At 40.2% G+C, this 27536-nt stretch overlaps 1 protein-coding gene across 6 annotated transcripts in view; it reads left to right on the top strand.

The window, feature by feature from the left end:
* The window catches only part of EXD2 (exonuclease 3'-5' domain containing 2), a 61453-nt gene that overhangs the window by 2229 nt on the left and 31688 nt on the right, over positions 1-27536 (top strand). For 5 of the 6 annotated variants that reach the window (XM_044918102.1, XM_021679737.1, XM_044918103.1 and 2 more), the window contains exons 2-3: positions 9836-10258; positions 25668-25924. In XM_044918102.1, the coding sequence (XP_044774037.1) occupies positions 9884-10258; positions 25668-25924 (632 nt within the window). In that variant the 5' untranslated portion in view covers positions 9836-9883. The remainder of the gene's footprint in view (positions 1-9835; positions 10259-25667; positions 25925-27536) is intronic. The other variant, XM_044918104.1, reaches the window with a different exon arrangement.

Here is a 27536-nt window from a genome sequence, read left to right as displayed (position 1 = left end):
CTAACTGGGGTTGTAGAATGACGGGCATCTACTGGGTGGAAACCAGGGTTGCTGCTAAATATCCTAGAACGCATTGGAAAGCCCTCCACAACAAAGAATTTTCTGGAGTAGAAAGTCAGTAGTGCTGATGTTGAAGAACACTGTTACACCCTAAGGCACAACAGGGTTTTCTCTTATGACTATCCTTTCTCCTATAAATTCTTACATGTTTGAGTTTTTCTTTAATTCCTCTGGATGTGTGTGTGTGAGTGAATGGTGTGTGCATAGTTACTGTTTTCCCAACAGTGTCACTCTGAATATTAAATGCATTCATGACGCATTAATCTGAATTGCCACATTTATCATTTACTACTTTCTCACACAGAGTCAGTTTCTGGACTGTTCTATTCTGTGACCTAATTTTCGGTTTTGCTGGACCAATACCACAATATCTGATGTTAAATATATGTTCTATTTTGATATTTAGTAGGATACTCACTTATGATTATTACTGTCATTACTTTATTGAAAATTGTATACTTTATCAGCTCACATACTCATTTAAAAAAACTATGGGGGCTAATCTTAGAATTTCTTTTCCAGATTTTTAGAATTAGCTTGTCAAATAGTTTTTTTAAGTGGCTTTATCTAGATGTAATTTACATAACTCATTGTTTAAAGTGTACAATTCAGTGGTTTTTTAGTGTATTCACAGTCGTGCAGCCATCACCACAATCTAATTTTAGAACATTTTCATCACCCCAAAAAGAAACCCATGCCAATTAGCAGTCATTCCCCATCCCATTCCCCAGTACCAGAGCCCTAGGCTAGCAATCTTTCTGCCTTTATAGATCTGAATATTTTATATAAATGGAATCATACAATTTGTGATATTTTGTGACAGGCTTCTTTCACTCAGCATAATGTTTTTAAGTTTCATCCATGTTGTAGAATGTATCAGTACTCCTCTGTTTTTGCTGCTGAACAGAATTCCATCCTATGTTGTATTTGTTTCCTAGGGCTACAGTAACAAAGTAACACAAACTGGGTGGCTTAAAATAACAGAAATGTATTCTCTCACAGTTCTGGAGGCTATAAAGTCCAAAATCAAGGTGTCAGCAGGGCTTTGCTGTCTCTGATGGCTCTAGGGGAGAATCCTTTCTTGCCTCTTCTTAGCTTTTGGTGGTTGCTGGCAATCCTTGGCATTCCTTGGCTTGCAGCTGCTGAAACTCTAACCTCTGCCTCTGTCTTCACATGGCCTTCTTCCCTGAGGGTCTGTCTTTACGTGATAATTCTCTCTGTAGGAGCCTGTTTCTGTGTCTCTTCTCCCCTTCATGGAAGGACACCATTTCTATTGGATTAAAGGCCCACACTAGTTCAGTATGACCTCATTTTAACTTGGTTATGTGTGCAAAGACCTAAGTTTCAATAAGGTCACATTCGCAAGTACTGGGGGTTAGGACTTCAACATATCTTTTTTGAGGACACAGTTCAACCCATAACCTTATGGATATGGTACATTTTATGTATCCACTTGTCAGCTGAAGGACATATACATTGTTTCCACTTTTTGGCTATTTATGAATAATGCGGCTGTGAACTTTTGTTTGGACATATGTTTTCATTCCTCTTGGGTATATACTTAGCAGTGGAATTGCTGGGTCATATGGCAACCCTATGTTTAATCATTTGAGGAACTGCCAGTGTTTTTCAAAGCAGCCGCACCATTTTACATTCCCACCAGCAGTGTGTGAGAGTTCTAATTTCTCCATATTATTGCTAGCACTTATTATCTGTTTTTTTCATTAGAGCCATCCTAGTAGGTGTGAAGTGGTATCTCATTGTCATTTTGATCTGTATTTCCCTACTAGCTTTTCAGTGCTTATTGGCCATATGTATATCTTCTTTGAAGAAATGTCTATTCAGATCTTTGCCTGTTTTTAACCGGCTTGTCTTTTTTATATTGAATTGTAAGAGTTCTTTATATATTCTACATACACGCTCTTAGCAGATATATGCTTTGCAAATATTTTCTTCCATCCTGGGGTTGTCTTTTCCCTCTCTTGATGGTCAGTTCATTTTTAAAAAAGTTTTTTAAAATTAAGTTTGCATTACATTTATATGTTATTTTGACTATATTTGTAAAACAATCTCTTTATTAAAAAATAGAGTAATTATAGTACCTTTTGAAGAAGGTTGTTGAAAGGATTGAGTGAGTAACGTGTACATGATTGCATATAATGTGGCACATGCTGTGTGCTCTGTATTTGACAGCTGCGATAATATCTCTCTGCTCTTCCAGGCTTCTGTGTCTTCAGTAAAGTTTTCTATTTTTCTTCATATCAATCTTGCACATTTCTTGTTGAGTTTATACCTAGGTGTGTGTGTGTGTATGTGGTTGTTTTGTGTGTGGTTTTAAAAAAGTGTATGTTGCTATTATGAGTGGGTTTTTCTTCATATTTTTATAATGGTTTTGGAAAGCTATTGATTTTATATATTCATCAAACTTTCAAAATGATAAGTTGTAAAAGTTATGACTTGTTTACTTACCCAGGTGATTCCAGTGTGGTCATTCTGTTAGGAATCATGGTTCTTTTTTTCTTTTTCTTTTTTTAACGTAAGAGCTACACCCAACATTGGCATCTCATGATCCCAAGAGTCACAGTGACCAAGCCAGCCAGGTGACCTCCCCCACTCCACCCACCTGCCTCATGATTCTTTTTCATTCTGCCTTCTTCTGCCCTGATTGGATCTTCCTCCCTTCCAGGCTCTACTATGTGAGTCTTCCATCAGGTCTTCCTGTCTCTTGCCTTGCTCTCCTCCAGTCTAGCACCCACACAGCCGCCATGGTGTTTTTTGAAATCTGAGTCTGAGCCTGGCACTTCCTTCGTAAGTCTATTATTGGCTGTCCATTACCTATAAGGTTTTATCTTGTAAAGTACTTTAAGGCCCCTCACGACTCGCTCTGGATCTGCTCATTCCAGCACCATCTGTCTCTGTTTTCTTGTATGCACATTATGCTCTAGCACAGCACTGTCCAATGGAAATATAATGTGAGCCCCATAAATACAGTTTTCTAGTAGCCACATTAAGAATCTAAAGAGAGGGGCATGTGGGTGGCTCAGTTGGTTATCCAACTCTTGATTGAGCGTTAAGTGTCCAACTCTTGATTTCAGCTCAGGTCATGATCTCAGGGTTGTGAGATCAAGCCCCATGTTAGGCTCTGCACTCAGTGGGGAGTTTGCTTGAGGTTCTCTCTCTTCCTTTGCCTCTACTCCCTCTCCAAAATAAGTAAATAAATCTTTAATATAATTATATATATATATATATGTCTGTATGTAAAGAAATAAGGTAAACTTAATTTTATTTATTTTTAAAGATTTTATTTATTTATTTGACAGAGACACAGCGAGAGAGGGAACACAAGCAGGGGAAGTGGGAGAGGGAGAAGCAGGCTTCCCGCAGAGCAGGGAGCCCGATGCGGGGCTTGATCCCAGGACCCTGGGATCATGACCTGAGCCGAAGGTAGGCGCTTAATGACTGAGCCACCCAGGGGCCCCGGTAAACTTAATTTTAATAACATGTTTTTTTTTAACCCAGTATAGCCAAATATTATTTCAACATAGATAGAAAAAAGCAATGTGGAATTCATATAAACAGAAAGTGTAATAGGAGTTACCAAGGATTGCACGGGATGGGATGGGAAGTTACTGTTTAACATGTACAGAGTTTGTGTGTGATGAGGAAGTTCTGGAAATGAATAGTGGCGATGATGTACAATATTGTGAATGTAGTTAATGCCACCGAATCATACACTTAAAAATGGTTAAATGGTAAATTTTGCGTTTTGTATATTTTACTAAAATAAAAAAGGTCCTCCTTAAAAATCAATATGGAAATTATCAGTAAGATACTTTTACATTTTTTCATAGTAAGTCTGCAAAATTCTATATTTTACACTTAGAGTACATGTTAAATTTGCTTGAACTTTTTCACCTCTACTGTGGTGCTTCCTGCCTTTTGTATCCTTGTACGTGCTGTTCCCTCTGCCTGGCGTGCCCTTCTCCTCGGTGCCTGCACACCTGGACGGCTCACACTCAGGTTTTGACCCCAGCGGCAGCGTCCCTTGCCCTCTCTCCCGAGCATTCCCGTTAGCGGTGCCCGCGCTCCTTCCTCTTTGTCAGCCCCGGGCCATGCCGTGTTCTCCCCCAGCCCTGCAACCTATTCACTACAGGTATTTCTCCTTCCCTGAATCCTACATTTTTGAGGGCAGATTGTGCCTTTTAACCCTTTTTACCCAGAGTCTGACACCACATCTGGCTTATTGAAAGTGCTACGTTCATGTTTGCTGGACGAACCCTTTGGCTGGAAAGACACCCACACAAAACCTCTCCATGTGAAAATGAATTAATATGTTTTTTGAATGTTGCCAAGCATTCCCTCATGTGGAGGTACCCTGCTTGCTCCTCCAGGTTCCCTGTGAGGCCTTTCTCTTACAGGGGCCACACGTGACAAAGAGTAAGTCAGGAACCTTACCATATGCTTGGGAACTCCGTATCTGAGGGAGCCCCTCTCACTGGAAGCAAATCAATAATATTTTATTTTTTAAGCCTTTTCTATTTTAATGTCACCTTATTTTAATGTTATGAAATATGGAGATAGTATGAAATGCAAAAATAAATGTAAAAAATGAATTAAAACACATGTGAGAAGATGTTATTTTCTTTGAAAACAAAAATTTGCTTATCTCTGCAAAATGATTTCTAAGTTGAGAGGGAATGCATAATCAAGATGCAGATTGGTCTCAAAGGATGAAACGTTTGGCTGAAACAAGATGAAATTTAAAAGAAATGTAAAGCTTTGGATTTAAGTGCAAAATATAAATTATAATTATATAAAATGGGGGACTCGAGTTGGTATCAGTGAATTTCAGTTGACCACAAGCTTTATATGACCCACCATTGGGTTTCTTCTACTCAAAAACAGGTCATTTCATACAGCATTAATAAAGTCTAGGGTCAAGATACTAGGAAGTAGTAATACCAGTGTCATCCACACCAATTGGACCCTGTCTCAAGTATTGAATACCGACCTGGGTGCCACATTTTAAGAGATACATTGACAAACTTGGAGGTGTTCAGAAGGACCCGGCCACAATGGTGACCCTCCCAGGTCACAGGAAGGCTGCTTGGATTGAGACGAATGTTCTAAGAGAAACTATAAAAGCTGCCTCTACATATCTCACAGGCTCTCAGGAAGGAACACTGTTGTCATTTCAGGGGCCAGACTGAACATCAAAGACATCAAAGAGAGCGATTTCTGGGGCGACAGGGTGGCTCAGTCAGTTAAGTGCCCAACTCTTGATTTCGGCTGAGGTCATGATCTCAGGATTGTGAGATCGAGCCCCACATTCGGCTCCATGCTGGTTGTGGAGCCTGCTTAAAATTCTCTCTCTCCCTTTGTTCTTCTCACCCTAAAAAAAACCTAAAAAGAGAACAATGTCTAAGTAGGGAACTTTTGCAGAATGCAAGGACTTTTCAATAAAAACTCCCTCTTAAGGTGATGAACTCTGTTCCTAGAAGTATTCAGATAGAGACCAGGTCATGATCTGTCAGGATTACCACAGAAAGGATTCTTAACTTGTGCAGGAGCTGAATTTGGCTCCTGAATTTTCACTCTGTGATTCTTTGTTTTCCTTTAATAGGAGTTCTGTGGTTTATAGAGCCCAATAGCAGTAAGAACTGACATTTATGGAACCCTGATGTGCTAGCCAGTATGCTAAATCAGGTGTATTGATCACCTTACTTTTAAGTTTCACAGGAGTCCTACGGGGTAGGTACTATCTTTCCCATTTTACCAGTGAGGAAACAGAGACTTAGAGAAGTTCAGTGAATTGCCCAAGTTATATAGCTAGCAAGTGGCAGGGGCTGGATTTGAACCCAGGGTATTTGACTCTAGGGCCCTTGTCCTTATCCTCTACCTTAGGCTGCTCCCTGAACAGCTTAACATATTTGTTTAATTCATCCAAATGTGATTTATTTCAGGAATATAATCATGTCTTAAGTGTGATATTTACATTGCCTATCTGTAAAAAACATCAGTTTAAAATAACGAGTACTTCTCTAATTATCAAGAGATACACATACTTGCACAGAATTTGAAAAATCAAAATTATAATCCTACTACCATTAGGTAATCACTGTTGTCAGTTTGATATTCAATTACTGGTACAACTTTATTTTATTTTTTTAAAAGATTTTATTTATTCATTTGAGAGAGAGAGTGTGCACACAAGCAGGGGGAGCGGCAGAGGGAGAGGGAGAAGCAGACTCCCCGCTGAGCAGGGAGCCTGACACGGGGCTCATCCCAGGACCCCGAGATCATGACCTGAGCTGAAGGTAGACGCTTAACTGACTGAGCCACCCCGGTGCCCCTACTATGTACAATTTAAAGAAATAAATTAAAATGGCAGATTGTTTTCAGTCATGGAAGGTGGTGAGGCCCTGAAAGCTTTGGATCCCAGAGCAAGCCCTTAGAGAGGTATCTTAGTCTCTTGGGGCTGCTAAAGTAGAATACCACAGACTGGGTGGATCATAAAAAACAGAAACGTATGTCTCCCAGTTCTGGAGGCTGGAAGTCCAGGAGCAAGGTGCCAGCATGGGTAGGTCCTGGTGAGAGCCCTCTTTCACAAGGCGGACTGCTCACTTCTCATTGTATGCTCACATGACAGATCAGGGAGGCAAGCTTTTATAAGGGCACTAATCCCATTCGTCGGGGCTCCACCCTCATGACTTCACCTAACCCTACTCACCTTCCAGAGGCTCCACCTCCTAATACCATCACATTGGGGGATAGGATTTCAACATATGAATTTTAGAGGGACACAAACTTTCAGTTTGTAATGCAAAATTTGATTTTTCTCACTTCTGGCCCAGCGTCGAATCATGCTGTTTCTTTTTAGCATCAAGGCTCAGTAAGGGGAAAAATGCTTTTTTCATTTGAAATAAACAGATTTTTGTAATTGGATGATTAAAGTAGAGACATTTATCATAAAATATAACACCTTGAATTGAGTTTTATTCATTCAATGAGTATTTATTATTATGAGCTCTGTGCTAGTTCCTGGGGATATATGTAGTGTTGAAGGAGCCAGGTAAGGTCGCTGTTTTCATGGAGTTTACAAGCTAGTGGGAAAGATAGACAGTGAATGAACCAGCAGTTATTCATCAGAAATATTGCTGAATTTTTTTTTAATATTGCTGGATTTTGACAAATGTGTGTACCTGTGTAACCCAAGCTTCCATCAAGACTTGGAATGTTACATGCAATTCTAGAAAGTTCCCTCTTGCCTGAAATGCTCTTCCCTAGAATTTTTCGTGACCGGCTCTTTTTTTGATACTCAGTGCTCAGCTTAAATCTCTTCCCTGTAACCCCCTACCCCCACCCCGAGGCAACTACTGTTCAGATATTTTTCTACTATAGATTAATTTTAGTTGTTCTAGAACTTTATGTAAATAGAACCATACAGTATCTCTTTTGTATCTGGCTTCTGTCACTCAGCCTAATATAATTTAAGATTCATACATGTATCTTTAGTCTTATGAATAAAGCTGTTACGAACATTCTTAAGTTTTTTTGTGGATAGATTTAATCTATCCAACTTGGGACTCAGAGAGAACTGTACTAAATCTGATGACCTCCATCTTCCAACTCTTCACTACATGGATGTTGAGTTTCTCGATCTATCCTTCATGTCTCTGCTATGTTTTCTACATCTTTCTGTGCTACATTCTGAGTGAGTTCCTCAGATTTATCTTCAAGTCCCTAACTCTCTCTCTCTCTGTCTGATCTACTATTTAACCTGTCTATTGATTACTGAACTTTTAAAAAATTTTAACAAATATCTTTCGTGTCTAGAATTTCTACTTTTTGTTGTCTGCTGTTCATGTTTTAGCTTTTATTTTCCTTAATTTCCCCGAGTGTTGTTATTTTAAAGTTCCTTTCAGATCTCAGATATGGATATTTTTGTTTGGTTCTTCTGTGAACTGTTTTTTATTGGCTCTAGGGTTTTTTAATTTTTGTTTTGTTTTTATTCATTTATGATTGCTCTGCTAGGGACTGATCTTCTGTGGAAGTCCTACGTGTTTCCTGTGTGTTAGAAACAGACACACACACACACTCCAACAGAAGGCACCAATTCTAACCATTTTAGTTTTAGGTTCTTGGCTTAGGGTTTTCTTTTGTGAGGATAATGTGAACTTGGCCCCTGTACTGCTTCATAGTGCAGGGTTGAGGGACTGTCTTCCTATGAGGAGCTCTGTTCATACTCTCAGCCTTGGGCAGGTGGCTTGCCTGCACCATGGTGGGTGAGTACTTTCAGTTCCTGTTCATGGACAAGGTAGCACTCTCCAGGGTCCCAGCTGTACCCTGGCCTCGTGGCCTAGACTTCTGGTCATGGGCTGGTATGAGTTCTGGTCTCTGCCCAGCTATCTCTCCCACCTACTTCCATTTCTGGCACCTGATGATTTCCCTTTCCTCTTTTTGAATTTAACTCTGTATTATACTTTTATCTTTTTAATGTCTTCTCCAGCATTTTGTATTGTTTCCAGTGAGAAAGGGAGGGTTTTTTTAAACATCTTCTCAGAATATTTTAACTAGAAATTTGTGCAAATTCTTTAATCTCATTAAGCCTTAAGTAAAAGTACTGGAGAAAGTATACATGAGTACTTAGCACAGTTTCAGCAATAAAGTAAATCTTTTTAAAACAGCACAGCCATTTTATTGTTTTCATTAGCAGTGTTGTGATTTCATTTTTCATCTCCAATGCCAAATATTTCTGTAGGTATGATGATAGCTCAGGGTTGTTGTAAATATTAAATTATTTAAAAAATAACTGTTACTGAAACTTTGAAAAATGATTAAAATAGTACACATTCAGTGGTAAACTCTCAGCCATAGAGAAGCATAGGCAGGGTCTAGCAGATCACTGTGTCTTTGGGCATTAGAGATTTTAGGCCAGAGCCCACAGATAGGTGGCACAGAGCCCAGAGTGTTTTTGTTTGGCTGGTACAATGTTTTAAAAACTGTAAATTTGTTGACACTTAAAATAGTGACATTTCCCATAAAATTTAGATAACTGACTTCTCTTGAGTAATGGAGTTATCTGACTATACTGGGCCTGCTTCCCAAACAGGATCAATCACCTTGTGCTGAATGAAGTCTGTCCCATGATTTCTTTCCGTGACTGAGGCCAAGGGCCACTTACCCTTTATTGTTACACATTTTCTGTTGTTATTTAAATAGTACAGAAATAGTACTACATATCCATTTCTCTGTCAAAAATAGGAAAACAAAAGATAGATGGAGAAAACCACATGTGATGAGAAAAATGGAAGAGAGACTATTGTGTGGGGTTTCCCTGACTAAAGCCATCTGCCATTCTTATTTTTTTTAATTGTATAAAATAATAGAACATCAAACTGATCACAGTAGTCACCTAAGGGCAGTAGGATTTTAATTAATTAATTAGTTAATAATTTTATAATTAATTTTGATTTTTCAAATTCTGTACAAGTGTGTCTATGTTCAGACGCCCTGTTGTCATATGATTAAGTGACCGCTGGGCAGCTGGTAGAGGGCAGGGGGCTTTCCTCGGGTGAGAATGAAGGTGGAGATGGAATACAGAAGGTACAAAAGTGAGAAAAAGAAATACCGCTCTTTCCATGTGGAAATCTGTAGCATTTTGTTTTAGTTTGTGGACACATAGATTATAAGTGGAGCACTTTTTAGGGGAAAACATGTTTCCATCTAGGTTTAAATTCTGTATGTAAATACATTGTTGCCACTTGTTTTGCAGATTGTGGGATTAGTGATATGCTTTCCTAAACAGCAGAAAAAGTTGAAGATGTCTAGATACTTAATGGCTTTGACAGTGACCACCCTCGTCGGTGTGGCCGTGGGGGGGTTTGTCCTGTGGAAAGGCATCCGGCGGCGGAGGAGTAAAGCGAGCCCGGACAGAGGGCAGCGGCGGCAGCATCCGCAGCAGCCGCAGCAGCCGCAGCATCGGCAGCATCCGCAGCAGCAAGCACCAGGCCGGAGGGAGCTGCCCCCTCCAGAAGAGGTCCGGCTGCGCTCCAGGGCCCCCGGAGCCTCATGGGAGGAGAGGATCCTCGGAGCAAAGGTGGTGACTGTGTCTCAGGAGGCCGAGTGGGACCACATTGAGCCCTTGCTTAGGAGTGAGTTAGAAGATTTTCCAGTACTTGGAATCGACTGTGAGTGGGTAAGTTAAAAAGCAAAAACAAAACGTGTAAATCTTTGCTGCTTTTCTAACTAGGTAACTTGAATGGTCAAGTAGAGGATAAGATTAAAGGAGAATTAGCTTGTTCTCAGCTAGCTCACAAATAGAATTTAGCAGAAGGAGAAGCTGCTTCTCTTCTCAGGATAGGGGTGTGCTTATAATCATGGGTTCTAGAGTGAGACATACCTGTACAAGCTCCATTTTGACCACTTATCATTCTTTGAACTTGGACGAGCTACTACTTATCCTCTCAGAGTCTCAGTGAACTTGTGTCCCATAGGGATGTAATGGTATCTCCCTCCCAGGACTTTTCAAAGGATTCAAATAGACAAGCCCTATAAAGGGGTTAGCATGATTTTCACATATAGTCAGTGCTCATTAAGTATTAGCTACTATTAATATTTTTAATAGTATTTTCATAAGGATGCCATGGAGAAGATAGTTAAGGAAGTCTACTTAAATGGGAATTATTACACAAAGTAGCATTTAAAGAGGTAACAGTTAAAATTTGAAATACTAATTACCCTCAGCCAGGTACTTTGCTGTTTTGTTTCCATTATCTCATTTAATTTCCACAGTAATCCATTGTAGGAAGATACTATTGTTACCTTCACTTTACAGCTAGGAAAGGAGGCATAAAAAGGTAACCACTTGAGCCCAGGGCTTTCTTAACCATCTGGTTAATCAATCTTTCTTTCTTTCTTTTTCTTTCTTTCCTTCTTTCTCTTTCTTTCTTTCTTTTTTTCTTTCATTCTCTCTCTCTCTTTCTTTCTTTCCTTGATTTTATTTATTTAGAGAGCTCACGAGTGGGGGGAGGGGCGGAGAGAGAGGGAGAAGGAGATCCCAAGCAGACTCCATGCCAAGTACACCGAAGCCCGACACGGGCTCAGTCTCACAACCCCGAGATCACAACCTGAGCCTAAATCAAGAGTCAGGCAGTTAACCACCTGAGCCACCCAGGCGCCTGACATCTGGTTTTTTCTCATAGGTCTTCCTTTGGGTGAGTTGTTACATAGTTGGGATGAGGATCATATGGTGCATCTATTCCTCTGTCATCCTGATTCACAGAGTGAACTTTAATCTCCTTGAAACAGAAGATATTATAAAAGTATAAATAAATCATAGTTATCATTTCTTACTAATTCAGTAGAATGCCTTGCCAAGATTCTCTGATGTATTTCTTCTGGATATTTAGGATATGGCCTAGAGCCAGGACCTGGAATCAGAAGAGGCTCTAAGCAGAAAAGCTGCCACAAAATCAGGTCAGAGCGGGGTGGGAGGCCTAGCAGATGCCAGGGCAGTGATGATCAAGGGTACACGTGGCAGCGTGGGCAAGGCTTAGTAGTCACACAAGACCTCATACCTTGGGTACTGGAGGCTATTTCATTGTATCAGCAATAATAGTAGTTGTTTCTACCAATGACCTTGGGCAGTCAGGAAAGGATTGGATACTTTTGGTGTATTCTATATAAGAAATTACATCATTTTAGAAATATTTATACCAACAATAATAGAAGAAGCCATTGCTAAATAGTGAGCTTTAGTAGACGAGGAAAATTCACTTTTGCCAAACACCTTGATTTTCTAATTAAATGAAGTATCAGTGTAGCAACAGGGTAGTTTGAAGTGAATAGTTAGTGATAGTAATTGTTTAATTACTATCATGGATAGTTGGATAAGTTAAAGTTATCCATGGCATGGATAACTTAAAGTGGCAAGTAATCCCAAACCTACTTTATTTTGGTTTTGGGTGAGTATTGAATGCCTGCTGGAGGCCACATCTCCTTCAGGTGTGATTACATTTCCCTGATTATGGCTGCAGAAAAGCTTTAGGAAGAAAATCATTCATTCCTTGTTCTCTCCATTCTTCCATTTCTTTCTTTCTTTTTTAGAGATGGGGGAGGGGCAAAGGGAGAGGGAGAGAGAGAATCCCAAGCCGACTCTGCACTTAGCGCAGAGCCTGATGCTCTCCATCTCACAAACCTGAGATCATGACCTGAGCTGAACTCAAGAGTTGGACACTTAACCAACTGCCCCACCCAGGCGCCCCTCCATTCTTCCATTTCTATTTCCCTTCCTCTTTTATTCACTTTTTGTTTTTTTTTTAGATTTTTATTTATTTTATTTGTCAGAGAGAGAGAGAGATAGCACAAGTAGGGGGAAGCAGGCAGAGGGAGAAGCAGGCTCCCTGCTGAGCTGGGAGCCTGACTCGGGGCTCCATCCCAGGACCCTGAGATCATGACCTGAGCCAAAGGCAGACGCTTAACCGACTGAGCCACCCAGGCGTCCCCACTTTTTGTGTTTGTTTAGCTATGGTTTTTGCTCCTTTGAACACTGTGAGTGTTTGGATTTACTGAAGCGTTTACCTTTTTATCTGCTCATTTTCCCCTTATCTCTCAGACCTTCCTTTTGGGATAATTTTCTTCAAGGTTATCCTTTAGAAGTTTGTTTGTTTGTTTTTCTTCCTTCCTTCCTTCCTTCCTTCCTTCCTTCCTTCCTTCCTTTCTTTTTTTGAGGGAGAGAGAGAGAGCTTGAGAGCCATTTGGAGGGTGGTGCAGAGGGACAGGGAGAGAGAGAATCTTAAGCAGGCTCCACACCCAGCATGTCTCCATGCCCCATTATGGGGCTCCATCTCACGACCTTGAGATCATGACCTGAGCCAAAATCAAGAGTCAGTCACTCAATCGAGTGAGCCTCCCAGAAGCCCCTAGAAGTTTATTTCTTGAGGGCTCATTAAACTTATTGTCATTGTTATTGTTTGGAAAGTGTCTGTATTTTACTCTTGATCTGAAAAGATACTTTCACTGGATAGAAAACTCTAGCTTGGCAATTAATCATCATTCTCAAGACAGTATTCCATTGTCTTCTGGCTTCCATTGTTGCTGTTAACTGTCAGTCTAAATGTTAATTCCTCATAGTAATCTAACTTTCTGTAGCTCCTTCTAATATCTTCACTTTGAGTTTGTGGTTCTAAAGATTCACTGTGATGAGGCTAGGTGTTCTCTCTGTATTTCCAGCTTGGGATTCAGAGAGATAGCTGGAAATGAGGATTGGTATCTTCTTTGAATTTTTAAATTCTCTTTGAAAATTATCTTTACCTTGTTTGTTCTTCTCCTCCTCTTCCTCCCTTTCCTCCTCCTTTTCCTTCTCATCTTCCTCATTGTGCTCCTTCTTTCTTGCTGGAATTTGATCAGCTGTATTCTCAACTTTTTATGCTATCCTACATGTCTGGTAATCTCTTACAATATATCCTACATTACCAGACATGTAGGATAGCATATATATATATACCCCCCCTATAATTTTAAAGATTTTATTTATTTATTTGAGAGAGAGAGAGTGAGAGGGTACAAGCAGGGGGAGGAGCAGAGGGAGAGGGAGAAGCAGGCCTCCCGCTGAGCAGGGAGCCCGACGCGGGGCTCGATCCCAGGACCCTGGGATCATGACCTGAGCCGAAGGCAGACGCTTAATGACTGAGCCACCCAGGCACCTCTCTCCTTTATAGTTAACATAATTGTCATCCCTCTGGATTCATTCTGCACAGTTTCTTTAGGTCTCTTTTACAGTCCCCTTTTTTCTTTATTTAGTTTTGTCTCATCTGTTTAACTTGCCCCTTAGGTCTTTTTTTCTTAACCTTTTTTTGTGAAATAAAACATATCAAGAAAAGTGCCTGAAACAAAAATAGCTAAATGATTTATCTGAACAGAACAGCTGTGTAACTAGAAACTAGGTCAGGAAATAGAAGATTGCTAGTACCCCAGGAGCTCCCCTTATGACCCCTTGTAATCGTTATCCCCCAAGGGTTATCATTATCCTGATTTCATAGTATTCACACTCTTGTTTTTCTTTATACTTTTATTACTCAAGCATGTATCCCTAAGCACTATAATTTGGATATGCCTGCTTTTTAAATTTAATATATATGAAATGGTCAAGTATGTATTCTTTTGTATCTGTCTTCTTTTGCTCAACATTATGTTTGTGAGATTTGCCTATGGTGTGTGTGACTGTGATTCTTTGCCATATAGTAATCTATTGTATGAAAATATCACAATTTATTCATCTATTCTAATATTGATGGATATTTGGGTTTTGTGATTGGGAGCACTTACAAAGAATGTTGCAGTGAACAAATGCACTCATTATTATTGGGCATATGTATCTATGAGTGGAGTCCTGGATTGTGGAATTGTGTATATGTTTAACCTATATGGATAATGCCAAGCTGTTTGCCAAGGTGGTTTTCACTAATGTATCCTCCAATCAGTATTGTATGAGTGTAACCATTGTTCCAGTTGTTTTCAGAAGTGGTTCTACTGATTTACCAAGACTATATGAAAATTATCTTTGTCATATATCTTGTCAACCTTTGGTATTGTCAGATTTTTATTTATTTTTAATTTAATTTATTTTTTAGTACTGTCAGATTTTTAAATATTAACCATTCCCATGGGTGTGTAGTAATATTTCATTATGGTTTTAATTTTCACGTTCCTGATTACTAGTGAGGTTAAGCCTCTTTTTAAAAAGATTTTTTTGGGGGGGCGCCTGGGTGGCTCAGGCGTTAAGCGTCTGCCTTCGGCTCAGGTCATGATCCCAGGGTCCTGGGATCGAGCCCTGCATCAGGCTCTCTGCTCAGCGGGAAGCCTGCTTCTCCCCCTCCCTCACCCCCCCTGCTTGTGTTCCCTCTCTCACTGTCTCTCTGTCAAATAAATAAATAAAAATCTTAAAAAAGAAATAAATAGAAAGGTTTTTTTTAATCCAATATATTTACTTAATTATACCATTTTGCATTAAAAAAATTTTTTTTTAGAGTTTTTATTTAAACTCCAGTTAGTTAACATACAGTGTAATATTAGTTTTAGGAATATAATACAGTGATTTAACACTTCCATGCAACACCGATGCTCATCACAACAAGGGCACTTATCACCTGTTTAACCCATCCCCAACCTACCTCCCTGGTAACCATTTGATTCTGTATAGTTAAGAGTCTATTTCTTGGTTTGCCTCTCTCTCTCTTTTTCTTTCCCCCTTTGTGTTGTTTCTTAAACTACACATATGAGTGAAATCATATGCTATTTGTCTTTCTCTGACTGACTTATTTTGCTTAGCTCCATCAATATTGTTGCAAATGGCAAGACTTCGTTCTTTTTTATGGCTGAGTAATATTCCTCTGTGTATATATACCACATCTTCTTTATCCATTCATCAGTCATTGGACCCTTGGGCTGTTTCCATAATTTGGTTATTGTAGATAATGCTGCTTAAACATTGGACTGCATGTATCCCTTTGGATTAGTATTTTTGTATTCTTTGAGTATTGTAATTGCTGGATCATAGGGTAGTTCTGTTTTTAACTTTTTGAGGAACCTCCATACTGTTTTCCATTATGGCTACACCAGTTTGTATTCCCATCCACAGTGCAAGAGGGTTCCCCTTTCTCCACATCCTCACCAACACCTCTTGTTTCTGGTGTTGTTGATATTAGCCATTCTGACAGGTGTGAGGTGGTATCTCATTGTAGTTTTGATTTGCATTTCCCTGATGATGAGTGATGTTGATCATCTTTTCATGTGTCTATTGGCCATCTGGATGTCTTCTTTGGAAGAATATCTATTCATGTCTTCTGCCCATTTTTTAATTGGATTATTCATTTTTTGGGTGTTGAGTTTTAGAAGTTCTTTATATATTTCAGATACTAACCCTTTTTCAGATATGTCACTTGCAGATATCTTCTCGGTTGCCTTTTAGTTTTGGTGATTGTTTCCTTCATTGTGCTAAAAAGTTTTTATTTATTTTATTTTTTGATTGAGCATCTTTTTACATTTTATGGATCATTTAGATATCTTCTTTTATGGATTACCTGTTCAAGTGTCTTGCCCCTTAAAGTCTTTGAATTGTCTTTTTCTTACTGATTTATAGGATTTCTTTATATATTCTGGCTATGAATCCTTTGTGAGTTAAATGTATTCCTTAAATGTTTGCTCCCATTCTGTGAATTGCCTTTACATTATTTTTTTTTAAGATTTTATTTTTAGGTAATCTCTACACCCAACATGGGGCTCAAACTCACAACCCCAAGATCAAGAGTTGCATGCTCTACTGACTGAGCCAGCCAAGCACCCCATCTTATTAACATATAATGTATTATTTTTTCAGGGGTACAGGTCTTCTGATTTTATCAATCTTACACAATTCACAGCACTCATCACAGCACATACCCTTCCTAATGTCCATCACCCAGCCTCCCCATCTCTCCCACCCCCCTCCACTCCAGCAGCCCTCAGTTTGTTTCCTGAGGTTAAGAGTCTCTGGTTTGTCTCCCTCTCTGGTTTCATCTTGTTTCATTCTTCCCTCCCTTCCCATATGATCCTCTGTCTTGCTTCTCAAATTCCTCATATCAGTGAGATCATATGATAATTGTCTTTCTCTGATTGACTTATTTTGCTTAGCATAATACCCTCTAGTTCCATCCACATCATTGCAAATGGCAAGATTTCATTTTTTGATGGCTGCATAGTATTCCATTGTATATATATATACCACATCTTCTTTATCCATTCATCTGTTAATGGACATCTAGGTTCTTTCCATAGTTTGGCTATTGTGGACATTGCTGCTATAAACATTGGGGTGCACCTGCCCCTTCGGATTACTACATTTGTATCTTTGGGGTAAATACCCAGTAGTGCAATTGCTGGGTCATGGGGTAGCTCTATTTTCAACTTTTTGAGGAACCTCCATCCTGTTTTCCAGAGTGGCTGCACCAGCTTGCATTCCCACCAACAGTGTAGGAGGGTTCCCCTTTCTCCGCATCCTTGCCAACATTTGTCGTTTCCTGACTTGTTAATTTTAGCCATTCTGACTGGCGTGAGGTGGTATCTCATTGTGGTTTTGATTTGTATTTCCCTGATGTCGAGTGATGTGGAGCATTTTTTCATGTGTCTGTTGGCCATTTGGATGTCTTCTTTGCAGAAATGCCTGTTTATGTCTTCTGCCCATTTCTTGACTGGATTATTTGTTCCTTGGGTGTTGAGTTTGATAAGTTCTTTATAGATTTTGGATACTAGCCCTTTATCTTATATGTCATTTACAAATATCTTCTCCCATTCTGTCGGTTGTCTTTTGGTTTTGTTGACTGTTTCCTTTGCTGCAGGCGACCCCATCTTTACATTCTTTTAATGTTCTCTTTTGATAATCAGAAGCTCTATATGGTATATAAGAAGTCTTGTCCTACTCTTAGTCATAAAGATATTCTTCTATATTATTTTCTTGGAGTTTTGTGGTTTTAACCTTGCACATTTAGATTTACAGTTCACCTGAAATTGATGTGTGTCCGTGCATGCGTGTGTGTGTGTTAGAGTCAAGTTTCATTTTTTCCCCATATGGATATCCAGTTGTTCTAGTACCATGAATTGAGAAGATAAACCTTTCTTCACTGCTCAGCAATGCCACTTTACCACAAAACAAGTGTCTGTATATAAAATCTGTTTCTGGGCTCTCTAGTAGTCTGTTTTTCTATTCTTGCATCTATGATTACAAACTATCTTAGTTACTATTGTTTTATGATGACTCTTGATATCTGGGACAGCAGTTCTTGCCATCTTGTTCTTTTTCCAGAATATCTTAGTCTTGGTCCTTTACATTTCCTTATTTATTTATTTTTGCTTTTCAGGTTCTACAGAATTTTTTTTTTTATATTTTGATTGAAATTGTATTGCATCAAGAGATCAGTTTGTGGGGAGTAACTTTTTATAATATTGAGTTTTCTAATCTAAGAATATTTATTTAGATCTTTAATTTCTCCTAAAAATCTATTTATAGTTTTCTGTGATTTTAAAAATTCTATTGTAGGGGCACCTGGGTGGCTCAGTCGTTAAGTGTCTGTCTTCGGCTCAGGTCATGATCCCAGGGTCCTGGGATCGAGCCCTGCATCGGGCTCCCTGCTCAGAGGGAAGCCTGCTTCTCCTTCTCCCACTCCCCCCGTTTGTGTTCCCTCTCTCATTGTGTCTCTCTCTGTCAAATAAATAAATAAAATCTTTAAAAAAAAAAAATTCTATTATAAATGAAATCTTTAAAATTTTTTGTGTTTCTGGTATAAAGAAATGCAGTTGATTTTTATATATTTCTCTTTTATTAAGGAACCTTACTAAACTCATTAATTCAAATTACTCACTTGTAGATTCTTTGGATTTCTGTGTACACTGTTACATCATTTGAGAAATGATGATTTTATTTCTTTCCAGTCCTTACACTTTTTGTTTCTTTTCCTATCTTACTATAGTGACTAGGATCACAGTGTCGTGCTTAGTAGAAGTGGTGATAGTAGGTATCCTTGACTCATTGCCTATCTCACAATGACAGCTTTCAACATTTTCATATTGAATATGATATCTGCCATAGGTTTGTTTATAGATCTCTTTACCAGATTAAATACATTGCATTCTTTTTTTGTTGTTGTTAAAGATTTTTTGTTGTTGTTGTTAAAGATTTTATTTATTTATTTGACAGAGAGACAAAGTGAGAGAAGGAACACAAGCAAGGGGAGTGAGAGAGGGAGAAGCAGGTTCCCTGCTGAGCAGGGAGCCCAATGTGGGGCTCGATCCCAGGACCCTGGGATCATGACCTGAGCCGAAGGCAGACGCTTAACAACTGAGCCACCCAGGGGCCCCTAAATACATTGCATTCTATTCTTTGTTTGTTAGGAGGGTTTTTAAAATTATTATTATTATGAATAGTTGTTGAATTTTATCAAGTGCTTTTTCTGCATTTCTTTTTTTTATTATTTTTTTTAAACAATTTTTTAAGGGGGAAGGGGCAGAGGGAGAGAGAGAATCCTCAAGCAGGCTACCTGCTCAGTGCAGAGCCTGATGCAGGGCTCGATTTCATGACCCTGAGATCGTGACCTGAGCTGAAATCAAGAGTCTGATGCATAACCAACTGAGCTACCCAGGCGCCCTTTTCTGTGTCTTGAGCTGACTATGAAGTTTTTCTTCTTTATTCTGTGGTGGTGGTGAAATACATTGATTTTTTAATTTCTGGAGTAAATTCAACTTGGTCATGATGTCTTATTCTTTTTATACATTGTTGAATTCATTTTGCTAATGCTTTTTAGAGGATTTTTTGTTTTATTTATTTTTTTATATATATTTATTTGACAGAGACACAGCGAGAGAGGGAACACAAGCAGGGGGAATGGGAGAGGGAGAAGCAGGCTTCCCGCAGAGCAGGGAGCCCGATGCGGGGCTTGATCCCAGGACCCTGGGATCATGACCTGAGCCGAAGGCAGACGCTTAACGACTGAGCCACCCAGGCGTTTCAGATTTTTTGTTTTACAACTATGTTCATGAGTGATACTGGCTTGTAATTTTTTTTTTCTAGAAATGATCCTGTCTGATTTTGATAAGAAGTCATGCTGGTCTCATAGAAAAAGTTAAGGCTTTCCTTATTTTTGCATTCTCTGGAAGAGTTTGTATAAGATTGCCATTCTTTTTTTCTTAAATATTTGACTAGAATCTGCTGGGGAAGCCATCTGGAGTTTTTTTGTTTTTGGTTTTTTAGGGAAGTATTTGAATTATGGATATCATTTCTTTAATAGTTTTGGAGTTAGTCAGATTTTCTATTTCTTCATGCCTTTTAAAAAAAAATTTTTTTTTTTATTTAGTTATAAGTAAGTAATCTCTACACCCAGCATGGGGCTTGAACTCCTGACCCTGAGATCACGAGTGGCATGCTATTCTGACTGAACCAGCCAGGCACCCCATCTTCATGTCTGTTTTGGTAAATTATATTTTTCATCTAAAGCTGCTTTCAAATTTTAAAATTATGGGCATATACTTGTTTTTTTTTTTTTTAAAGATTTTATTTATTTATTTGCTAGAGACAGATAGTGACAGAGATAGCAAGAAAGAGCACAAGCAGGGGGAGAGGCAAAGGGAGAGGGGGAAGCAGGCTCCCTGTGGAGCAGGGAACCGGACATGGGGCTCGATCCCAGGACCCTGGGATCATGACCTGAGCCGAAGGCAGATGCTTAACGACTGAGTCATGCAGGCGCCACCCTTTTTTTTTTTTAATATGAGAGAGAGAGAGCACATGAGTGGAGGGAGAAGCAGGCTCCCCGCTGAGCAGGGAGCCTGATGCGGGACTCGATCCCAGGATCCTGAGATCATGACCTGAGCTGAAGGCAGGCGCTTAACTGACCAATCCACCCAGGCGTCCTCCCTTTTCATTCTTGACATCACTTATTTGTGCTTCTCTCTTTTTCTTGATTACTCCTTCTATGGGCTTATCAATTTTATTAGTCTTTTCAGAAAACCAACTACTCACTTTGTTGATCTTCGTTATTGTATGTGTGTGTTCTATTTCACTGGTATCTGCTCTCTCATTTTTTTCTTCTACTTGATTGGGTATAATTTGCTATTCTCTATTAGTTCTTCAAACTACTTTAATCTGACCTACTAGACTACCCTACTGGAATTGATCAAGTTGATGGCTTTCTTGTTTTCAATCCAGCAGACACTTATGTGGACTCGTGCTATTCTAGCTCTCAAAAGCATCTGCATAGTTCCTACATAAGACATTCTTCTTGGTTTTCATGTCTTCACACTCTCCTGTCTTCTATCATACTGTTCTTTACTCTTTTTTGTCTTCTGATCTCTCTTTTACTTCACATCTAAATACCGAGGTGGCTCAGGCTTGGTCTCTTCTCTGTCTACCCCAGGGATTGCAAACTCATGCCTACAAGTTCCAGATGGGAAATGTAAATGAAGATGTGGAGTGATTGTTTGCATTTTTTGAGCATATAGAGATATTCTTAAACTTCATAAAGAAATATGCTCCCTCCCTTTTTTTCTTTAAATACAAGGCGTCTATGATCTTTTATTTTCCTAGCTTTAATAGAGACATGGATCCTGAGAAATATTTCTTTCTATTAGAAAAACAGTGGTGTGGTGCCTGGGGGGCTCAGTTAGTTTAAGGGTCCCACTTTGGCTCAGGTCATGATCTCAAGCAGGGGTGGGGAGGGGTGGTGGTGGTTGGGGTGGTGGGGAGGGCGGCAGGCTTCAGTGTTGAGAAGACATTATGGTGAATTAAAGAATTCATGCCTTAAAAAAATGAGGAAGCTGCCATATAGGGTCAAGCCAAGTGTTGCCAGGTTGTCCAGTTCTTTCAGAGAAACTTGGAATATAAATTTTTTAAACATGTGAACTTCACTAATTTTGAAATTTTGGTGCAAGTTTTTAAATACGTGGAGACTAAAACAATAATAATATTAAATGTGTCTGTGGATCAGCAGATGTGTCCATGGACCACTAATTTTTGTCCTCTATCTACATTCTTCTCTTAAGTGAGCTCATCTGTTTTATAGCTTTAAATATCATTGATACGCTGATGACTCTCAAAATTAGAACTCCAGCCTTTTAGATCCACCTACCTACTTGATGTCTTCCCTTCAGTGTCTAATAGTCATCTCAAACTTAACACGTTCCTAAAAGAACTCTTGAGTTTTCTTCCTAAATCTGTATTATCCTTAGTCTTCTCCACCTTTAAGATGAACATCAGGGAAACATCCAACCCCCAAAGGGCTAACTAACAGAAATGATAAGATTTAAAGTCAGACACATGGGCACCTGGGTGCCTCAGTTAAGCGTCTGCCTTCGGCTCAGGTCATGATTCCAGGATCCTGGGATCGAGCCCCATGTGGGGCTCCCTGCTCGGCGGGGAGCCTACTTCTCCCTCTCTCTCTGCCCCTACCCCCGCTGGTACTCTCTCTCTCCCTCTCTCAAATAACTAAACAAAATCTTAAAAGAGAAAAAGAAAAAGGAAAAAAAAAAGACACCAACAGGTGGTTATGGAATGCTGGGTTTCTTCAATGGCAAAATATATAGAAATTCAGAGAAGTAGTTGCAGAAACAGGAAATAACACAGCATGCTACCAGATAGAGGTAGAGGTATGGGTTTCCAGACCCCGCTGAATTACCCATGGTAATGTACAATTATGCATAAATCACTTGTACAAAATGAGGTTTCTGCTGTTTTAGAAGGTAAAACATGCCTTTCTCTTGGGAAGGTGGGGATGGAGGTGTTAAATATCTTTCTGGCCCCTGTCTCCTGCCTGATATTTTCTAGAGTCTCTGGCTACAGATATCCTTGATCAACAGGTGCAAATAACTGGTGCAACAAAGATTGAATGAAGTGAAGGTTATTTTCCGAAGAGCATTGTTCTGCAGGCCCAGGCTTCAGGCCTACTGGAGGTCTATTTCCTTTTCCTTACCATTAACCCCTTTCTAGTAATAGTACCTAGTGCTATCTCCAAAATAGACATTGCCTCCATCTAGTTCTCTACATCTTCTCTGCTTCCTCCCTAGCCCAAGCCTCACGTGACTCTCATCTGGACCTTTGTAGATCCTTCCTGACTGTCCTCCCTGCTTGGACCCCTGTGCACCTACAATCCCTCCTCCATTTAGTAACCAGAGTGAACTTTTAAAAATGAAAGTCAGACCATGTCAGTCCTCTGCTTAAAACCCTTTCATTGCTTTGCATAAAACCGACGTGTCTTAATTACTTATCTGTGCTTAAGGACTTAGGTGCTCTGGCTTCTCTCAGCATCTCTGATTTGTCTCCTGTTCTCTTTCCATCCTCCTATTTTTTTTTTTTCTCATCCTCTTATTATTACTTGCCAGGCTTATTAAGCCTTTATTCTGTCACTTGAAAAGGACAAGCTCATTTGTATCTCAAAGACATGGTCTAAATTTAACTGATACCATAAACTCTATAGACTAAGGTTGCTCATTAATCTGTTCAAAGCCCAGAAGATGGTCCCAAATCATTCTTTACTCTCTGCTGCCATCGTGGGGTCATTTAAAGAATTGTGGGCTTTTCCAGAAAGTTTTATCAGCTCTAGACTTCCTGAAGCCAAAATGGATGATCCACTGGCCCTCAGAAAGGAGATTCTAAATCATCGCTGTCTAAGTGAATCACTGAAATACGGAAAAAGTGTTAGAAATTTTGTCTATGATTTTTGATGGCATCATTCATTGAAAGTTTTTACTTTTGTGTATGTTTAATAATGTCTATAACATGTTAATATAGTACTACAAATAGTACTACATGTTTATAATATATAAATACATATTTATATATGTATGTATGTCCCAGACATTTTTTTATGAGTTCGTGAAGTAGAAGTCAAAGACGAGGGCTCTCTGAGTTTTGTTTCTAACAGCAGCTCTGTGACTATCTCCTCTCTGTGGTTTTGGTCATCTCAGCTATGAAATATCCTACCTCGGGTTACTTGTAACACTTTGTTTGAACCACTCCTTTGGTATTTACCATGTCATTTCTGATGGTGGGAGCTTGTGTGTATTGTACTCTACCAATAAGGCTGTAATCCCTGAGTCACGTTCCATCTCTTGCGTAAGTTTATAGCCACAGTGGCGCGTGGCACAGGGCCTGGCATGATGATCCGTGGTAGTGAGAGCACCACACTGCCCAGAGTGGGGTTCCCCACTGTAAATAGCTGGGGCAGGTGATTCGTTGTGAGCGGCTATCCCGTATGTTGTAGGATGTTTATTGGCAGTCTGACCTCTACCAGTTAGATACTTGTGCACCCCATCCCCCAACTTGTGATAACCAAAAATTTCTCTAGATGTTGCCATATTCCCTGGGGTAGTGGAAGGGGTGCAAATGAATCTCGGTTGAGAACTGCCCTTCTAGATCAGGGATTTTTTTTTTTTTAAGATTTTATTTATTTATTTATTTGAGAGAAAGAGAGAGAGACAGAGAAACAGCATGAGAGGGGAGAGGGTCAGAGGGAGAAGCAGGCTCCCCGCTGAGCCGGGAGCCCAATGTGGGACTCAATCCCAGGACTCCGGGATCCTGGCCTGAGCCGAAGGCAGCTGCTCAACCAACTGAGCCACCCAGGCGCCCTAGATCAGGGAATTTTGGTACTAGTCCTCACTTTGTCATTATGCCTGCATGTGTAGGCAAACTGCTTCACATGTAGGTCCTAAATTTCTTCTCCCGAAAAATGAGGATTGGGATTTCTTGGATGTTTAACTTGGGTTCCGTGGGATAGCTTTAGAGGATCTTTCATTAATGTGAACTTTGCAAGTAAATTTTTCTGGGAATAATTTCTTAGCTTTCAGCTTTTTTCTCCAACTTACCTGTTACCTCAAAAAGATTAAGTCAGTTTGAGAGAGAGATAGCGACAGAGATAGCGAGAGAGAGCACGATTAGGGAGGAGAGGGAGAAGCAGGCTCCCCACTGAGCAGGGAGCCCCATGTGGGACTTGATCCCAGGACCCTGGCATCATGACCTGAGCCGAAGATGCTTAACCAACTGAGCCACCCAAGCACCCTAAAACTAAATCAGTTAATATATGAAGTGATTTTCTTCTCAAGATATAAGGATCCTAGCTTATGCTCAATATACCTTTTTTTTTCTTAGTGAACACTATTTGTGATCATAAAATGCTGAGAAAGCATTTTGTGCTACCAGGATTTATTTTATTGGCAGGTACCACTTACTTATAGTACTGTATTTTCTACCTGTTGTCAAAAATTGGATCTTGAGGCAGTAACGACATGGTAAATGAGTAGCATTCCTAGCACGCATGTTGGAGAGTCTGGATAATGAAAAGTATGTATTTATCATTTGGCACTCTACTCCTTAGCCTTTTTTCACTTAGACTTTTATTTTTTAATTTTTTAAATTTTTTTAAAGAATTTTATTTATTTATTTGACAGAGAGAGACAAAGCGAGAGAAGGAACACAGCAGGGGGAGTGGGAGAGGGAGAAGCAGGCTTCCTGCTGAGCAGGGAGCCCGATGGCGGGGCTCGATTCCAGGACCCTGGGATTGTGACCTGAGCCGAAGGCAGACGCTTAACAACTGAGCCACCCAGGCGCCCCTTCACTTAGACTTTTTTTTTTTTTTTTTAAAGATTTTATTTATTTATTTGAGAGAATGAGAGGGAGGAGGGTCAGAGGGAGAAGCAGACTTCCTGCCGAGCTGGGAGCCCGATGCGGGACTCGATCCCAGGACCCTGGGATCGTGACCTGAGCCAAAGGCAGACGCTTAACGACTGAGCCACCCAGGCGCCCCTTCACTTAGACTTTTAAAACCAGCACGTTTCACATGACTCAGCCAGCTCTCCTCTGTGTCACTCTTTCTGGACTGCTCACATTTCAGGCTCACATTTGTTTAGGTTGCTGCTTCACAGAGTCCATTGCATTTGTTAGCATAGGCTCATCCTTCTATTTGAACCAAAATTTGGTCAGCCGCTTCCTTTGGGAAGTTAAGTATGTCCCTCTTAGACTTTTTTGCCAGTTTCATGTTGTACTTGGTGCTGTGGTAGGGCATGACCTGTTTCCCTATTTTCCTCTGTTGCAGGTGAATTCGGAAGGCAAAGCCAGCCCTCTGTCACTCCTTCAAATGGCCTCCCCAAGTGGCTTCTGTGTCTTAGTTCGCTTGCCAAAGCTGATCTGTGGAGGAAAAACACTACCAAAAACTTTGTTGGACATTTTGGCAGATGGCACTATTTTAAAAGTTGGAGTAGGATGTTCAGAAGATGCCAGCAAGCTTCTGCAGGACTACGGCCTCGTGGTTAAGGGGTGCCTGGACCTCCGGTACCTAGCCATGAGGCAGAGGTAGGGTTGTATGAATGCTGGGGTTCCTGGAGCTGTGGGGCAAATATCTTAGCAAGATTTGTGGAGTACTGAGAACAGTAAGGAAGCATCCAAAATTTTTTAGAAGCCTAGAGGCTTCTGAGATGCATATAAATTTGTGAGGAAATAATTCCAGCTTCTGAGAAAACTTTAGTTACCTAGGATTGGTCTTCTTAGATGAAACATCGATAAGGTGTCTCCATAAGCTACAGGTTGTAAACTGATGGCACCACTGGCTAAATTAGGGCTTCACATTTTGCTTTTGCTTTTATTTATTTTTTCCCCATATGATATATATATATTTTTAAAGATTTTATTTTTATTTATTTGACAGAGAGGTAGTGAGAAAGGGAACACAAGCAGGGGGAGTGGGAGAGGGAGAAGCAGGCTTCCCGCGGAGCAGGGAGCCCGAGGTGGGGCTCCATCCCAGGACTCTGGGATCATGACCTGAGCTGAAGGCAGATGCTTCACCCAGGCGCCGCTCCCCATATGATATTTTTGGGAATTTTTAGTTTAAATCCAGAAGATTTGATGTAAAAGTCTGTATTTGGGGCATCTGAAAAATCAGATGATTTGACTAAGCAAGGTCAGGGGTTCTAGATGGTAACAATTGCTGGGGAGAGGTATGTGTCTTTAGATGCCCATGCTCTGTTCAATCACCAGAGTCCCCACCTCTCCCATCCACTGTAACCCCAACTCCTCCTGATAAACATTTGAGTCTGCAAACCCTGCTTTAGGCCAAAAGTAGTGGGAGAAAGTTACTGGGAGAAAGAGAGATTTCCCTTTTCCTTGGAATTCTATTCTTACGGAAATTCTATTCTAACTTGTTTTTCAGGGAGTGGCGATGACCTTCTCATGTGTGCCTGTGTGTGTGTGTGTGTGTGTGTCCTCATTTTAATAATGTGGAGTGAGGTAGCCTCTCTCCCTACCTCAAATGACACTGACATTAAAAGTTCAGAGGATTTGATAAACTAAGAGAAGGCCTGATTAAAATCTCTTCTTACCAGGGCGCCTGGGTAGCTCAGCCGGTTAAGTGTCTGCCTTCGGCTCAGGTCATGATCCCGGGGCGCCTGGGTGGCTCAGCTGGTTAAGCGTCTGCCTTCGGCTCAGGTCATGATCCCAGGGTCCTGGGATCGAGCCCCACATCGGGCTCCGTGCTCAGCGGGCAGCCTGCTTCTCCCTCTCCCTCTGCCTGTCTCTCTGCCTACTTGCTCTCTCTCTCTCTCTGTCAGATAAATAAATAAAATCTTTAAAAAAAAAAAACACAAAAAACTTAAAAAAAAAATCTCTTCTTACCTTTTTTAGTATAAAATGGAATTTTATTTTAGCTTAGTAGTTTGTCTTATGTAAATACAACGCTTGTAAATTATCAAGCGTTTTCAAGAAATACATTGACATATTTACTGTAAGAAAAATTTAAATCTGTGAAAGTATTTGGAGTGTCACCCCAACAGGCACCTCTCACCAGGCCTCCCCCCCCACTCCCCCACTGGGCACCACCTCCCCAGAGGTGTCCGCTGTCACTCTCTTCTGTTAGAGGCGGTGGGTGTAGGAGCTAAGAGTTGACCCTGGAGTGGGCTGTGAGGTGGCTGTC

Source organism: Neomonachus schauinslandi, chromosome 9, assembly GCF_002201575.2.
Source record: "Neomonachus schauinslandi chromosome 9, ASM220157v2, whole genome shotgun sequence".
NCBI classification, from domain to species: domain Eukaryota; kingdom Metazoa; phylum Chordata; class Mammalia; order Carnivora; family Phocidae; genus Neomonachus; species Neomonachus schauinslandi.
This window is presented reverse-complemented; position numbering and strand designations above follow the sequence as displayed.